Source organism: Globicephala melas, chromosome 1 (assembly GCF_963455315.2).
Source record: "Globicephala melas chromosome 1, mGloMel1.2, whole genome shotgun sequence".
Lineage (NCBI taxonomy): Eukaryota > Metazoa > Chordata > Mammalia > Artiodactyla > Delphinidae > Globicephala > Globicephala melas.
The window spans coordinates 110,061,513-110,079,115 of record NC_083314.1 but is presented as its reverse complement, the minus strand read 5'-3'; the positions used below and the strand labels follow the sequence as shown (position 1 = coordinate 110,079,115).

General features: G+C 34.8%; 1 protein-coding gene across 3 annotated transcripts in view; it reads left to right on the top strand.

The window, feature by feature from the left end:
• The window catches only part of PKN2 (protein kinase N2), a 132,051-nt gene that overhangs the window by 29,525 nt on the left and 84,923 nt on the right, over positions 1–17,603 (top strand). For 2 of the 3 annotated variants that reach the window (XM_060303182.2, XM_030866137.3), the window contains exon 2: positions 9,146–9,446. The exons of the other annotated variant lie outside the window; for it this stretch is intronic. In XM_060303182.2, coding sequence (XP_060159165.1) covers positions 9,146–9,446 — 301 coding nt within the window. The remainder of the gene's footprint in view (positions 1–9,145; positions 9,447–17,603) is intronic. 3 annotated transcript variants of the gene reach the window in all.

Here is a 17,603-nt window from a genome sequence, read left to right as displayed (position 1 = left end):
CTTCCCTGGTGGCGCAGTGGTTAAGAGTCTGCCCGCCAGTGCAGGGGACACGGGTTCGAGCTCTGGTCTGGGAAGATCCCACCTGCCGCGGAGCAACTAAGCCCCTGTGTTACAACTACTGAGCCTGTGCTCTAGAGCCCGCGAGCCACAACTGCTGAAACCAGCGTGCCTAGAGCCCGTGCTCCACAACAAGAGAAGCCACCGTGAGGAGAAGCCCTCACACTGCAATGAAGAGAAGCCCGCGCACTGCAACGAAGAGAAGCCCGCACACTGCAAAGAAGAGTAGCCCCTGCTCACCACAACTAGAGAAAGCCCACTCACAGCAACGAAGACCCAACACAGCCAAAAATAAATAAATTTATTTAAAAAAAATTCCCAGAAGCTCAGGGGAGAAGAGTATGCAAAATAAGATGAAAAATTACTAGTGGCATCCTTTGGAACAAGGGTGGAAATGTGACCCTAAATTCAGTTCTGTGGTATAAAATGAGATTAGAGTGGTAGAGAACACAAACACTTATAGGGGAACATTGGTCTTGATATTGGAAAAAAATCATATATATATAGATCTGGAATTGCAGGTATCATTACTATATTACAGAGATAAAATTTAATGTTTCGGGGCTTCCCTGGTGGCGCAGTGGTTGAGAGTCCACCTGCCAATGCAGGGGACACGGGTTTGTGCCCCGGTCCGGGAAGATCCCACATGCTGCGGAGCGGCTGGGCCCGTGAGCCATGGCCGCTGAGCCTGCGTGTCCGGAGCCTGTGCTCCGCAATGGGAGAGGCCACAACAGTGAGAGGCCCGCGTACTGAAGAAAAAAAAAAAAAAATTCATGTTTCAGAGCAGGGAGATATACCTATCAATATTATTTGGGACTCTTATTTGTGGTAAGGGAAAACTTAAGTCAAACCAACTTAAGCAAAAAATGAATTAGTTGGCACTATGACTAATGAGTTTAGGGGCATGAGGGTATGTTTGCTTTAAGCATGTTTAAAGATTTAAGGATTTAGATGCTCAACCTGTGTCCTTACTGATTTTCTCTATCTACATCTTCTCAAAGTGTTGGGATGGAGAGGTATAAAGTGGGAAAGAAGGAAAATTGTTTTTTCTTTTTTAACATAATGATGTTATTAACGCCCCCATCCCTTTATCTATTGAGAGTCAACAAAAAGTAGTTAATAATCAAAATTGAAGAGACTGCTTAGAGCTATCATTATGGCTCTAAGAGCTATCTTGCCTGGATTGCTGCAGTAGCCTCTGTATCATATGTCTCTGGTAGTGTAATAAACTCATCTCAGAATTCTGTGGGTATAAGAGGTGTTTCTTCTGCTAGTCTTGCCTGTGCTCACTTATGCAGCTGCATTCAGCTGGTGGCTAAACTGGACTGGAATGTCCACTGTGGCCTTCCTCACAGGTCTGTTGCCTCAGCTGGAATGGATGAGACAGCTGGAGTACTTTGGTTCTTTTCCACATGGCCTCTCTCCACATGGCCTCTCTCATCCTCCAGGGTCCTCTCTCTCTAGCAGAATAATCTGGACTTCTTTAAATAGTAGTTGAGTTTTCAAGAAGGAAGACAGAAGCTATGAGTCCTCTTGAGGCGTCTTCTTGAAGCTCCCTGCCCATCATCAGAATGTCACTTCCATTACACTATTAGAGTAAGTCAGAAGGCTAGCTTTGAGTCAGTGTGGAAGGAGGCTACATGATGATATGAATGTAGGAAAGCAAGATTCATTTGAGTCCATTTAGTAACAATCTACCATAGCTTCATAGCAGTTTTCCCTGCCCCCTCAAATCTGTTAACACAGGAGGTCATACAACATTACTTCTCTCCCTAAGCCCTACACCATTTCATTCAGAATAAAAGCCAGTCTTTATATTCGCCTACAAGGCCCTATATGATCCTTAGTGAGAGAGGGATTTATAGTTCATCTGAGATAAGAAGTCCAAAGTAGGCAGTCTAGGACTTGTGTAGCAGTTCAGTAAAGCCATTGGGGTCCTAGGCTCTTCCACACTGCTTTGTCATCCTTGTTCTGTTCTATTTGCCTGTTACACCTTTAGGCTTTGGGTCTGCATTCTAGGCAAAAAGAAAGGGAAAATTGGAAGCTTTCCCCAAAATCCTGGGCTTCCCTTTGCCAGGAATTGTCATGTAACTACCTCTAGCTGCAAGGGAGTCTGGTGAAGTGAGAATTTTATCTCAGCACTTTGTTGCATCTACCAAAATGGAAATTTCCTTAGTGAGGAAAAGGGGGAGGCTGAATATTATGTAGGCACCCAGCACTATCTCTCAGTACTATGTGCTAGGAAATATACTATTGCTATGAAAGCATACTTCTTATTCCTAGCACAGCCGTTATGAGACTTAGAAATAATACAGTCAAGGTAGTTGTAATAATTCCATTTTACAGAAAAAAGAAATTAAAGCTTTAGCATGGTTGCAGTATCAGAATTTATACATGGCCAGTCTGACTCCAAATACTTAGTTCTTTCCATCATACTACATTCTAACTGAGCTTTCTGTTAAGACACACACACAAACATACACACACACACACACACACAAAATATAGCCTACATTTGTTTAAAGCTTTACTGCTTCAGATTTTGTTTGGTTTTCATGTCTGTCTTCTTTAGTAAATTGAATACCTGAAAGAAAGCAGGATTGTGTCATTTCCATTACCTAGCTTTCAGTGAATATTTTGAATAAAGAAGTTTTAAAGGAACTAAAAGGTGGGAGAACCAAACATAATTTTGCAGATGGGTGAACAGGTACAGAGATGGAATAACATGCTTGGGTTGCATAGCTAGTGACAGAGAGCTGGTGTAAGAACTGGTTTCTTGCTTTCTGGTGAGAGCATTCTCCCCTTAGACACAGAAGGTTGGATTAGGGTGATATGAGAGAATAAGAGGAAATATGTCCTGCCAGTACCCCTGAATTAAGGCACATAATATCCCTTAATTAATGCAAATCAGTTAGGTCAGGGTATAGTTCAAATAAAGGGAAGTGGATAAGAAGGTGGTATGGAGTAAAAGCGCGCCAAACTAGGAGTCAGGAGACTAGTATGCTAAACCCAGCCAGTTCACTGACTTTTCTTTGTGACCTTAGGCAAGTTGCATAGCTGCTTTGAACCTGCTTTCTTCAAAACTAAAATCAAGGGAGTTACACTACATGATCTTTGAAATTCCTTCTAGCTAAACAGTATATGAATCATTGTACCCACTGAGTTTTTATGGGTGCTCTAACATTTCTTGGCATCTATCAGGTCAGACTGTTTTATATTTCTATAATATAAAGAAAGTAACAGCTTTTTCACTTCTTCTCTGGGAACTTGGCCAGTGAGAAGTAAACATCCTTTCCTGTCTCTCCCTAAATGAAGTACTTGGTCATAAGTGACAGACTTTTTTCTTCATTTTGTTCTTTGAATCTGATCCTGTTCTTATTTTAGTGTTTTTCTTAACTTCACTGTGAGTTTGTTGAAATGTAGTAAATAGAAAATGTCAGTTTATATTTTATTCTACAGATCAGAATTTTGTTATTTCATAAAATAAAAATAGTTGTATTTATCAAATACATATTAACACATTTTCATACTTGGAATACTTGACTGGCATATGACGTGGTCTAGTTATAATGAGTGGAATGTGTAGTCTCATCCTTTGCAGTGGAACTGTATTGACTCAAAATAACCTAGTTAAATAATAGCAAATATACTGTAGAGTGTAAAGTATCATTATAAGCTTTTGCATTTACCAAAATTGAAATAAAGTGAAAGTTACTTTTGATGTCTTTAAAAAATGTAATTCCCTCCTATTAGACAGGCAGTATATATTAATTGCTAAAAAAAAATTTGAGAAAATATGGAAAACTTGGAAGAACAAAATGAAAATCTTCTTAGATTTGTTTACCCAGAGATAATTATTGTTAATATTTTAATCTCTTTCCTCCCAGTCTCTTTTTGTCCATTCTTATTTTAAACATAATTTGAAATAAAACTGTGTACATAGTAGCAGTACATTGAGCTGGACATACTGCTGAGGAATAATAAAGAGTATAAATAAAAGAAACCTTTCCTTATTCCCTAGACTGTTTGAAATTCTTTTGTTATGACACTTATATCCTGAACTTTCTCTTTTCTATAAGTTGGTTTAAAGCCCTGCTACTTGTAAGTTTTGTAAGGGAGTCTGTCTGTGCCCAGCATATATTATTTTAAAAATTATTGTATTTACCATTCTATATAGTTAATAATTCCTAATTATCTTATTAGTTTACATTTCTAGAATTAGAATTACTGGGCCAAAGGGAATCACTATTTTAAAGATTCTTGTTATATAGTTCCAACTTATAAAGTTTTACAGCTTACATCTGGATTATTGCCAACATTATGATTAGAAAACTCTTTGTCAATTTAAGAGGTAAAAATGGTACAGTCTCTTCTTCCATAGCACAAGTTTTTTTTCTTCAATAGAAGTGAACATACACAGGAGAGTAAGCAGGGGAATGATGTAAGTGTAACATGGGCACTGGGTTAGTTCATCTGTCATTTCCCCAAGAATGTTAACATTTGAAGCAGCTGGTTTTTAATTTTTTTTTAATTTTGGAGAAAGCCTTAGCAATATATGAAGATAAAGGCTGAAAATCCTGTAGAAGTTTGCTAGTTTGGAGCCTCTGTTGTTATTAAGAATAGTTTTCTGTTGATCTAATTATCATTCATTTGTAGATAAAAACGCTTTTTCTCTCTATTTACTTTGTAGTTGCTGCGTTATTTTCATTTATCTTATTTGCAACTTGGTATGACCTTCCAGTCTAAGGATATATCATGCTTCAACTCTGGAATATTCTCATCCATTTATCTCTTCATGTAGCGCTTCTCCCCCATTGTCTTTATTCTGTTATTCTGGAACTCTTACTGCGAGGATCTTGGATCCTCTCATTCTGTCTTACATGCCTTTAAATTTCTCATATTGCTGTATGATGAATTCAGAGTAATTCCCTCAAGTTATCTATCTGCCAGGATACTAATTCATTAGCTTGGTCTAATCTGCTATTTTAACCTGTCCACTGAGTTTTTAATTTATTTTGGTTCCTTTGAACTCCATCTAATTTTTACTCTTTGTTTCTTACTCATTGAAGTCTCTATTCCTTCTTTTATTTATTTAGCTGCTCGAAATCTACTTAACCTAAAAATCATTTCGATGGTACTACTATAAATCCTGAGTGTATTAATTTCACTAATGGTTTCCTTGTTTTTGGATTTGGCCCATCTGATTTGAAAGGCTGCATTAAGGATATAGATGATATAAAATACGTTAAAAATAGGTAGGATTAATCATGAAAGAGTTGAAATATTTTTAAACATGATGGTGGATTTCGATTGATAGTGAAAGGAATAGGGTATAAGAAAGAAAGACATGGATGGGTAAGAGAATATAACAGCAAAGTGTTAGATTAATTTGACTAGAATGGAGTGGCTAACTAAGCTTGTTGATTTCAGTGACAAAAGGTTTGAGAATTAATGGGGTTTCTTTTATGTATATATGATTGGTAGAGAATCATGAATACTACTAGGAGTTTAGTTTTATGTTTAGGATTACTTTTGTGTTTTTTTCCTTTCTTTTTTTATTTCTTTCTGAGCATATTAATGAATTTAAAAGGGAGTTTGTGATTAGAGGTTGGATCTTACTTTGCTTGGTTTTGAAAACATGAGAAAAGGTATCTACTGTTTACTTTTGGGGGAGGTGTGAACTATAGAGTACAAAGAGTTGAATGGTGGATGAAAGGGTAAAGCTTATAAACATAAATTACTATAATGTTACTACTGCCTCTAAGAGAACCTACTGAGACAGAGATTATCGCTGAAGATTTTCACTGCTTAAATAGCTATTTTTTTTTTCCTGAGGCTGATTTATTTTACTGTGTCAAGAATATTATTACATTGCCTAGTACTGATTCCACTTATGATATAATTGCTCTTTTTTTTTTAAGGGTAGAGACATAATTTAATAGATGGAATATCTCATTTCAGTTGTTCCAAATGCAAGAAAATTATATTTTCCAATAACTTTCACAGTTTATTGCAACTAAAATTTTTAGGAAAAGAGTAATAGAAAGTACTGTAACCTTTCCTATCTGCTGTCAGGGGGCATAGTTTATCTTAAGTTATTGATTATGGTGTATGTATCTCCTGCTCCTTTCCAAAAGGTATTTGAGCCATGTCACAACAAAAGATGGGAGTAAAAATATGGTTACTAGAAATTCAGGCCTTTTAGGAAGAGGAAGCAAACATGCTAACCATATACGATTTATATCTAATATCTAATTTTAGCCAGTATAGTTGCCATGATTGAATATCAGTTTTGCCTTAGAGCTTCCTGGAGTATGAGTTCTCTTTACCAGAAAGAGGAAATCATGACTTCCTTAGCAGTGATAGACTTTCCTGAATTCTGAAATAAGAATATTAAATAATGTAATCAAATCATTAAGAAAATAAAACAGAACCGCTCTGCCCTCAAATTGCTCACAGTCTTTGGAGTTGTCAGATAAGGAAAGGAATACTTGTTTAAATAAAATCCACATTATCAGAACACACAGGAGAGAGGCATTTAATCTAAATTCTAAGAGAGGGCATAGGCAGGAAATTCTTTCCTGGGGAAAAAATTATGGTAAACTTTGAAACAAAGTAAAAGTTAACTAAGAAAAGAAAGACTAGGAAGAGATAGTTGAAGAAAGAAGGGAAAATGATGCATCCCATGATGCATCCGAAAGGTGCAGCATGCGTAGTAGCTGAGCCAAAAGAGATTGTCTCTGGCAGTAAATTTCTGTAATTTGATATGAGTGGCATTTAGGGAGCAAGTTGGAAAGTGGAAGTTGAAGTAGCCAAGGGTAACAGTGTTTTTTGGTGGTTGTTTTTGTTTGTTTTGTTTTTAACAGCCTTTAAATATTAGTACCATGATTTTCAAACTCTGCAACAAGGCTCTCTGGAGTGCTTCAGCAAGCTCTTAGGGTGCTGCAGTATATTTTAAAAATTTCAGGGAAACACAGTGACACCATTTGTTGGATACCATGTGGACTAACTAGAGTCAGTAAAGTTTCAATATTAAGGATATTCTACAACCCCTTTGTACTGGCCGTATAGGATGAAGGTGGGAATGTGCAACTGATTTCAAGTTTTGAGAAATTGTGAAGTACCCAATAGCAGACATATATCCCATTAATAAGTAACTGTGGCTATTAAAGAATGAAATACAAATGTAATTTTCTTTCAATTTGTATTATTTCAAACAGCTACTAAGTTGTTATAAGTATTGATTAAGTTATTTGGACCTTACTACTTAATAAATGGAATTGTTAGGTATTTCTTTTAGCCTATGCATCATAAAGAAAAAATTACTGAGACACTTAACGTTCTGGCTTAGTACCTAATATTAAAGTACAGATTTGTGAAAGCAATTCATGTAGTGTTTTCTAAGTTTATAAAGATAGAAATAAAACTATCTAGAGGAATGTATTTAGCTTAAGCTTTCTCATTTAAGAATTGTTTGCCTCCGTTCCCTTTACCTGAAGGTAGACAATAGAAATTTGGGATTTTATCTTTTGACAATAGTCATATGTTTTTGATAACCAGACAAAGGTGGATTTATAAACTTTGGAAACCGAATAAATGGATTGATATGACTTATAGTCCATTATAAATAGTGAAAAGCCTCGACATTATTTTGGCCCAGATAGGAGATCATTCTATGTTCGTATAGATAAGAATCAGAAATTTAAGGCCAATAGATGTAGATCACCAGTTTCAGGAATTTTGAATCTAAGATCTGTGGTACCTGGAAATAGTACATACAATAGTACATACAAACATGAATTTTCTTTGTTCTACTCTTTTTTTGTCAATTTCAGAGGTGTTGTTGGCCCTAAAAAGGTTAAGAACAAATTTATGCATCAACTACTTCATTTTTTGCATAGTATGCCTGTTGGCACCAGGTAAATTGGTACCAATGCCAAGACTAAATCCTGTATCTTCCCATCCATTGTCTCACTGTTTTGCAAAATACATGTTTTTCAGAGGTGAAGAATTAGACGTAAAGAGTATTTGCACCAAGTATTTAAATAGAACTTATTTTATGGGTGTGATGAATTCCCAAAGAAGTCAAAGAAAATCTTATAATTACTTAGGTCTGTGGTTCAAAAGATACATAAAGGGTGCACAGTGAAATATAAATCTCTTTTCTGTGTCCTTCACAAGCTCGATTCCTCTTCCCAAAAGCAAAAGTTAACTCTAGTTTCTTGTGTTTCAGAAATTAAAAATGTAAAACCAATAGTATTGTAGTAATGGAGTTTAAAATAGTGAATGATATACAAATAGCCAGAACATAACTTTGCCTGTTTTAAATGTAGATTAGATGTACTTACCTGATTTGATTTTCATTTTAAGTTGAATAACTGATACTGTGTACTCTCTTAGCTTCTGTCAGTAGGACATAATTTAGACATTTTTTAGTAGTGATGTTTATGTAGTCAGTCAACCAAATTATCAATTGGGATAGATAGTCATGAAATATATGAATAGAATTCTGAAATTAGTCTTCCCAAGCCCTAACGCATTTAATTGCTTAACTAAAAAGTGGTTATAAGGATATAATTTTATTTTATTTTTGCCAATATTAGTTTATTTTAAGAGGTTTCTTATAGAAGATAAAATAGAATTTTATCTCACCTATGGAATTTAATAATCATCTTCACTTATTAAGTGACTATAGTGGGCCAAGAATTATATTTGGAGCTTTACATACAATATTTTGAATTACCACATTATCTCTGAAAAGTGCCTAATATTATTATTTAGATTTTACACGATTAGATTGAGCATTTGAAAGGTTGAATAACTTGCTCAAGATTCACAGTGTAGGTTTTGGAATCTAACTTGGGTTCACGGAATATCAAAAATTCATTGTCTGTTTATACAGTCCAAAGTTGTCTTTGTGTATAGATGTGTTTATTTTAATATAAAATTGTCAGGTAATGCTATTTAGTGAGTGGGCAGAGTTTTTGAAGAATTGCTTTAAGTACAGTTGTATTCTTATATGGCCTATTTTACTGAGCAGCTAACTTTCCTAAACTCCCACATTTGTGTGTTTATTTTTCTTCTGTAGGGAGATTCCCGAAGTCTTCCCTTTTCTGAGAATGTGAGTGCTGTTCAAAAATTAGACTTTTCAGATACAATGGTGCAACAGAAATTGGATGATATCAAGGATCGAATTAAGAGAGAAATAAGAAAAGAACTGAAAATCAAAGAAGGAGCTGAAAATCTGAGGAAAGTCACAACAGATAAAAAAAGTTTGGCTTATGTGGACAACATTTTGAAAAAATCAAATAAAAAATTAGACGAATTGCATCACAAGCTACAGGAACTAAATGCACATATTGTTGTATCAGATCCAGAAGATGTTACAGGTATTTTATTTGATGTTTATATAGTATACTAATAAGAAATGTATTATTTTAAAAATAATAAGATTTGTGACATGTATAGTCTTTAACTTTTTTGAAAGTACAGGGACTGTATTTTCTCCTACAGTTAAGGTCTTATTTATATTCTATTCAGAAGGTGCAGTGAGTTGATGAATATGAAAATTAAAACGTTTACTTAGAGATGAGTAATTCTCTGTCTACTCTCTTACCTGTCACTAAGACATTACTTAAAGTTATTTTCCAGTATTTATGTTTTGTATTGAGTCAACCATATGCTCTTACCTGATTCATCCTTGAGATCAGCAGCACGAGTTTGCCAGATGACTTTTTAAAGTTAAAAATGCATTCTGTGACCAAGGGATATTTTTATTTTTTGCAAATATAGTTAATCAAACCTATGACCTTTGTTCTTTGAGCTCTAAGCAACTGAATTAACAACTACACTACCAGGCATTTTGTTTAAAAAAGAAGAAAATTTAAAAAGCCAAACATTACTTTTTTTTTTTTCTCCAGTATAGAAAATGAAAGGAAAATACAACCTATAAGTCTAACCTAAGAGCATAATTTTTAAACAGTAGAATTAACAGATGTTCATGTTGGAAATTTTTCAATGGTACAGAAAGTAAAAATAGAAAAATGACCTCTATCCACTCTAGGCCCACTCCCTAAAGGTAGCATTACTAAGTTTTTTGTTGTTATGTCCTTCCAGAAAAAAAATTCTATATTTGTATCAATGTCCATCCATTCATATATACATTCTTTCTAAACCTTTTTACTTAACAAATTGTATAAGACACATTTGATCTAATAGTTTTGTCTTTGCAGAGAGGATATTTTGAGCTAGTTATTTAATGTCTAAATCCTTAATTTCTTCATTTGCAAAGATAAGGAGTGGTATACGTAGAATGATGTATCTAGCACCACAGAAATTTTAGAAGAACCTGTATGATTAGCCAAGAAAAAACAGATATAAGTAAAATTAAATTTGCTTAAGGAAGTACATAAATCTGACCAGGAACCACAAATTTCTAATCTTAAAAGTTGTGTACAATGCTTCTGATATTCGGTGTACTTATAGAGCTTGTTTTAATGCATTACTTTCAACATCTGGGACTTACCTTAGGGGTTTCAATTGGAGACTGTCTATGTAGAGATTTCAATCTTGTAAGAATAATTAAATCTTAGAAGTGAAAGAAATCATAAAGAAACCAGCCTTCTTATTTTATAGCTGAAATAATCCCAAAGATGTGAATTAATTTGCCCAGAATTACAAAACTAGCTAAAGAACTCTTCAATCTAGTATTTTCTTACCCACAAATTCAGTAATTACATTATAAATGGAAATTTGTATTATGAAATGCTTTTTCTTCAGCAATATCATATAAACTTAGATATAGCCTATTCTGTTGGAACTCTACCGAGCTCTACATTCTTTGCCCATTACTTGTTTAGGAGAGGTCTAAAATAAGAAACTGTGCTGGAGCTTTAAACTCAGTTTAGAGAAAACATTTTTGATAATCACGGAATACCAATAACTACCTTGTAATTGGAATATAGAAGTGTTTTTGCCACCCAAAGAGTAGCCCATTTGGTTTCCCCAGTCCCTTGTAAAAAATTAACTTTACTGAAGTATGTAAATTACATATGATAAAATGCACATATTTTAAGTATATGATTTGATGAGTTTTAACAAATATATATACCCAGGTAACTATCACTACAACTAGGGATCCTGACCATCACTTCAGTTCTCTTGTATACATACTTGCAATCAATCTCCAGTCCCCATCCCTGGCTTTAGGTAACCACTGGTCCGCCTTCTATCACTTTAGATTAGATTTGTCTTTCCTAGAGTTTCCTATAAAGAAATGACCTTTTAGCCTACTATCAAATTCCTTTTCTACCTCAAAAGCCAATTTGGATATCTCTATGAAACCTTCCTTGACTTTCTCTGATTATCTTTCTATTCTACTTTGTCCACTCATTGTTGTATTACAGTTTATTTCTGTACATTTTTATATCACTTACTAAACTGTATGATCCTTGAGGACAGGACCATGTTTTCATTCATTTATTTTCAAGGTTTATCATAAAGCCTGGAGTATAGTAGGTATTTAGTTGAGAGTATTATATCTCAAAAAAAAAATCCCAACAAATAAAAACCTTGTATTAGTTTTTGTAATTAATACCAAAGCGTAATTTATCATGGTACTTTAAATATTTAATACTTAGGGAATAAAGCCTTAAATAAAAGTTTTAGGAGAAATAATTCCAGAAACTTTCTTTGCTGTTATTGACTTATCAGATAACTGCAGGGCGAATGTTATATGAAATATAACTCTCTACTGTGACTTCTTAACACTTCAGTTTGTTTGGAATGAACTTGACAAGTTGGTTACAGTTTGAATATATTAAAAAAACAGTTCTCTTTGCAAATGGCATATTCACACATCTTGGTAATAAGTTGTTTTTTGGTTTGTTTGTTTTTTTTCTCATACTACTTATTTGACTGCATTAAAATGAACAACAACACAGAGGGTTAAAGGTAGTTCAATGTTAATTTTAGGTCACATTGCCATAAAATTTTATGTTTTACATTGTGTACTAAAGTAGGCAAAATCATTTAATTTCATTAGATCTGACATAAAGGGTCAAGGGCCTAGCATTTTGCTTTCAGTTCTCTAAAGTATGTAGATTAATAAGTATGTGCAGAAGTATTCGGCTAATTCCTGTTGTCTTGTGGGTATGTAAGCAGAATGAATGATTCAAGGAAAGAGGGACAGAATTTAAATTTGCATTGTATATATGATTACCATGTAAGCAGTTAGGAGGCCTGTTCTTAACTCACTTCTGCAATAATTAACTCTGTTAACCATTAGGTTCTAATTTGTAAAATAAGGACTTTTATCAAATGAACTTTAAGACTTTTAGCTATAAAACTCTCTGAAATGTTGCTTATTATAATGTCAAGATCAGATCATTTGGGACTATTTGATGTTCTCTTCATGCCCATGATACTCTAAGCTTCCTGTTCACCTTCCATATACTTCAAGAATAGTCTCATAGAGTATTATTATTATTCCCACATGGAAATTATAAACATATTATAAAATGAGGCTGAATGCACCTTGTGAAAAAAGTTATTGGAGCTCTGTAAAGTGGATTAGTAATCTAAGCCTTAGTTGATACCTGAGACTCTGAAAGGAAATATTTAAGAAAGAACTAATTTTCTGAATCTTTGGACTCAATATATCATCCCTAAAGAAGAGGACAAGAATATTTCTCATATTTTATTAGGTATAACTAATAATTTGTGGAGTGTAATTCCCTCTGTTTTTATCTTACTTCCTTCTCTTGTACCTCTTCCCATTTCCATTTTCTCAGACCCCACCAAGCTTAGATTGATTTTTACCTTTTGAGGTAATGAATATGTTCTTTAATATATAGTGTTCAGAAAGAAAATATTGATTTAGTATTGGAATTTTGTGTGTGGTTTTTTTGTTTTGTTTTTGTTTGTTTGTTTTGGCTGCACCACACAGCACGTGGGATCTTAGTTTCCTGACCAGGGATCGAACCCGTACCTCCTGCAGTAGAAGCGTAGAGTCATAACTAATGGACTGCCAGGGAATTCCCTGGAATTTTTTGGAGTTAACCTTGGAAATTCTTCTAAATCCCAGAGATATATCTATATTGGGGGAGTCTTCTTAATGACTAAAATGTAGTTTATGAAGTCTTTCTTGAAAGAGAAGAAGTGAGAATTTAAATTTCTTTTTATTATTGGCCTATCCACCTAAATGTAGCATAGAAATTATAGTTGAATTTTATATTTATTAAAATCTGTGTGGCCTGGTTTATTATACAGTTTCTACATATTCCTTATTTCTGATTGAATTTCTCATTTTGAGGTAAGCACATTTTGTATTAAGTTGTGTACTCTTTTTTTTTTTTGCGGTACGCGGGCCTCTCACTGTTGTGGCCTCTGCCGTTGCGGAGCACAGGCTCCGGACGCGCAGGCTCAGCGGCCATGGCTCACGGGCCCAGCTGCTCCACGGCATGTGGGATCTTCCCGGACCGGGGCACAGACCCGTGTCCCCTGCATCGGCAGGCGGACTCTCAACCACTGCGCCACCAGGGAAGCACAAGTTGTGTACTCTTAAGTAAAGGATTGCTGTTAAATAGGTAACTGTGATCGTTAATTAACAAGGCACTTTTAATGCCCCTGGGTTTGTTTTCTAATCTTTAAAATCATGAAATTAAATGATTCATAGACACCTAATACTTGAATTCTTTGGTATATATATTTTTTAAGTTAATACACAGTAAAATTGATTCTTTTTGGGTACATCATTCCATGAATTTTAATATACATATAGGTTCATCTAAACACCACCACAATCAGGAAAAGGAACAGTACTATCCCTTTGTGGTCACACCCTCTTCCTATTCCATATCTCCTGTCAACCACTGGTCTGTTCTCTGTCACTTATAGTTTGCTTTTCAAGAATAACATATAAATGGAATCATAAAGTTTATAACCTTTTGAGACTGACTTCTTTCACTCAACATATTGCTTGTTGAGATTCATCCAGGTTGTTGCATTTATCAATAGTTTATTCTTTTTTATTGCTGAGTGGTAGTCCACTCTATAGATGTACCACAATTTACTTATCCATTCCTTCACCAAGAACATTAGGGTTGTTTTCCAGTTTTTGGCAGTTATCAGTAAAGCTGCTGTAACTGCCCATTAACAGGTTGTTGTGTGAACATGTTTTCAGTTCACCATGGTAAACACTTAGGAGTGTGATTCCTAAGTCATATGTTAGAATATGTTTAATATTATAAGAAACTGCCAAAATGTTTTCCAGAGTGGCTATATTATTTTTCATTCTCACCAGCAACATATGAGAGTTCCAGTTGTTCCACATCTCCTCCAGCACTTGGTACTTTTTACTTAATGTACTTTTTAACCAGTCTAACAGGTGTATAGTGGTTGATGATATATATTATTGTAATTAGGAGGAGGAAAGAAGAAAAATAAAATAGCACCATCTTAAGGAGAATTTATGAAAGAACTGCGCATGCCCTAGGTACAGAGTTATGTACAGAATGAAGAAGTCTTTCCTACCAGAGATATGCAATATGCAGTTTTTAAACATTAGAATGTAATGTAGCATTGATCTGTATTTCTGTTTTTGTACCAGTACCATACTGTCTTGATTACTGTAGCTTTGTATTATAGTTTGAAGTTGGGGAGCCTGATTCCTCCAACTCCGTTTTTCTTTCTCAAGATTGCTTTGGCTATTCGGGGTCTTTTGTGTTTCCATACAAATTGTAAAATTTTTTCTGATTCTGTGAAGAATGCCATTGGTAGTTTGGTAGGGATTGCATTGAATCTGTAGATTAACCCACACACATATGGTCACCTAATTTATGACAAAGGAGGCAAGAACATACAATGGAGAAAAGACAGCCTCTTCAATAAGTGGTGCTGGGAAAATTGTACAGCTACATGTAAAGAATGAAATTAGAACACTCCCTAACACCATACACAAAAATAAACTCAAAATGGATTAAAGACCTAAATGTAAGACCAGACACTGTAAAACTCTTAGAGTAAAACACTCTTTGACATAAACCACAGCAAGATCTTTTTTGACCCACCTCCTAGAGTAATGAAACTAAAAACAAAAATAAACAAATAGGACCTAATTAAACTTGAAAGCTTTTGCATAGCAAAGGAAACCATAAACAAAACAAAAAGACAACCCTCAGAATGGGAGAAAATATTTGCAAACGAAGCAACTGACAAAGGATTAATCTCCCAAATATACAAACAGTTCATGGAGCTCAATATCAAAAAAACAAACAACCCAATTAAAAAATGGGCAAAAGACCTAAACAGATATTTCACCAAGGAAGACATACAGATGGCCAAGAGGCACATGAAAAGATGCTCAACATCACTAATTATTAGAGCGATGCAAATCAAAACTACAACAAGGTATCACCTCACACCGGTCAGAATGGCCATCATCAAAAAAGCTACAAACAATAAATGCTGGAGAGGGTGTGGAGGAAAGGGAACCCTCTTGCACTGCTGGTGGGAATGTAATTGATACAACCACTATGGAGAACAGTATGGAGCTTCCTTAAAAAACTAAAAATAGAACTACCATATGACCCAGCAATCCCACTACTGGGCATATACCCCAAGAAAACCATAATTCAAAAGGACACATGTACCCCAATGTTCATTGCAGCACTATTTACAATAGCCATGACATGGAAGCAACCTAAATGTCCATTGACAGATGAATGGATAAAGAAGATGTGGTACATATATACAATGGAATATTACTCAGCCATGAAAAGGAACGAAACTGGGTCATTTGTAGAGATGTGGATGGACCTAGAGTCTGTCATACAGAGTGAAGTAAGCCAGAAAGAGAAAAACAAATATCGTATATTAATGCATATTTGTGGAATCTAGCAAAATGGTACAGATGAACATATTTGCAGGGCGGGAATAGAGATGTAGATGTAGAGAACAGACATGTGGACACGGGGGGTGGGGGAAGGGGAGTGTGGGACAAATTGGGAGATTATGATTGACATATATACACTACCATGTGTAAAATAGGTAGTGGAAACCTGTATAGCACAGGGCACTCAGCTTGGTGCTGTGTGATAACCTAGATGGGTGGCCTGGGGGAGGGGGAGCAGTGGCAGGGAGGTCCAAGAGGGAGGGAATATAGATATACATATAGCTGATTCACTTCATTGTACAGCAGAAACTAACACAACATTGTAAAGCAGTTATACTCCAATAAAAAAGAAAAGAAAAAAATCTTCGTTATATAAAAAGCCAGTTTTAGGCACAACACTGTAAATCAACTATACTTCAATAAAATAAATTTTTTTAAAAATATAATGTAACATATATAGGTAGTTCTGAAATTTTAATGCCTAGGTTGCTTATTTTACCTTAAATAAAAACACTACAACCCATAATCTTATCCGTGCTATTTTTGTAAAATACTAAGAAAGCTTAACCAAAGGTTGTGTTAGTTATAAAATATTTCAGCAAAATTAGTTCAGTTGGTGACATCTGACATAGGTCATCCTGAGTACACAAAATAACTGATTTAAGAATCCATTAATAATTAGCATTTATTATAATCTGAGCAGTTTCCAGATGACTATATAAGGTAAGCATATCTGTTTAAACAAGAAAGATGGATTTGGGGGGAAATATAAACAGTTAATATAATTGTAACACATGTCAAGAATCTGGAGCAGCTTTTTTAAAAAATATCTGTTTGTAAGTACTAAGTGAAAACCAAAATGTTGACCAGTGAACAGTAACTACGAGACTTATAGATGGACGTTTGTGGAGATAGTTCAATAGTAAGATAGTGCGTCAGCATACTCATACTACTACCTTTATTAATTTAGATTTGGCTAGATTTACTTCAGTTATATTTCCTCTTATTTTTTTGTGAATGAAATAAATAGCCTTGTTCCATAAACAGACATTCTGGCTGTACAGGTACCACTTTATGAATATCGAGCATTGGGAATCAGCTGGGTATAAACTAAAGAACAAAGTTTCTATAATCCAAGGTCTTATCCCAGCTGGATCGTTACATAGTTATGTGTTTGTATATCACTTGCAACCCCTCCAGGCCTTGTTTTTCTCGTTCATAAAACAGAGAATAGAGACTGTATATGCTCTCTCTATGGTGTTTTGTGAACAAGGGTTTTAATAGCTTGAGGAAAGGTCAAGTATGAGGCGTTTAAGCTTTTCTAATTCTGAACATGAAACCTCTGGATGTAAGTAAAATCTGAGGAAGCTTTCCTGGGGCTAGGAAGTAAAGATTCAAGGTCAATTATGTTACTAACCTCCACGAGAATGAAGTAACCAGTTTAAGGCTAAACCTTATTTAGGAGCCTTCTAAGGATCGGGACTGCTCCTGTTTTCTAGAACTCTTAAGTCATTTTGGAAGCCAATTGCTCAGTTGTGGATTTAGAGAAAATACAAAATACCAGAAACAGCATATCTGTTGCTTATACATTGTTGGGAAAACTACTAACAAATTCAGTTTTTACTCATCCTTCTAGCCTTGGAAAATCTCATCC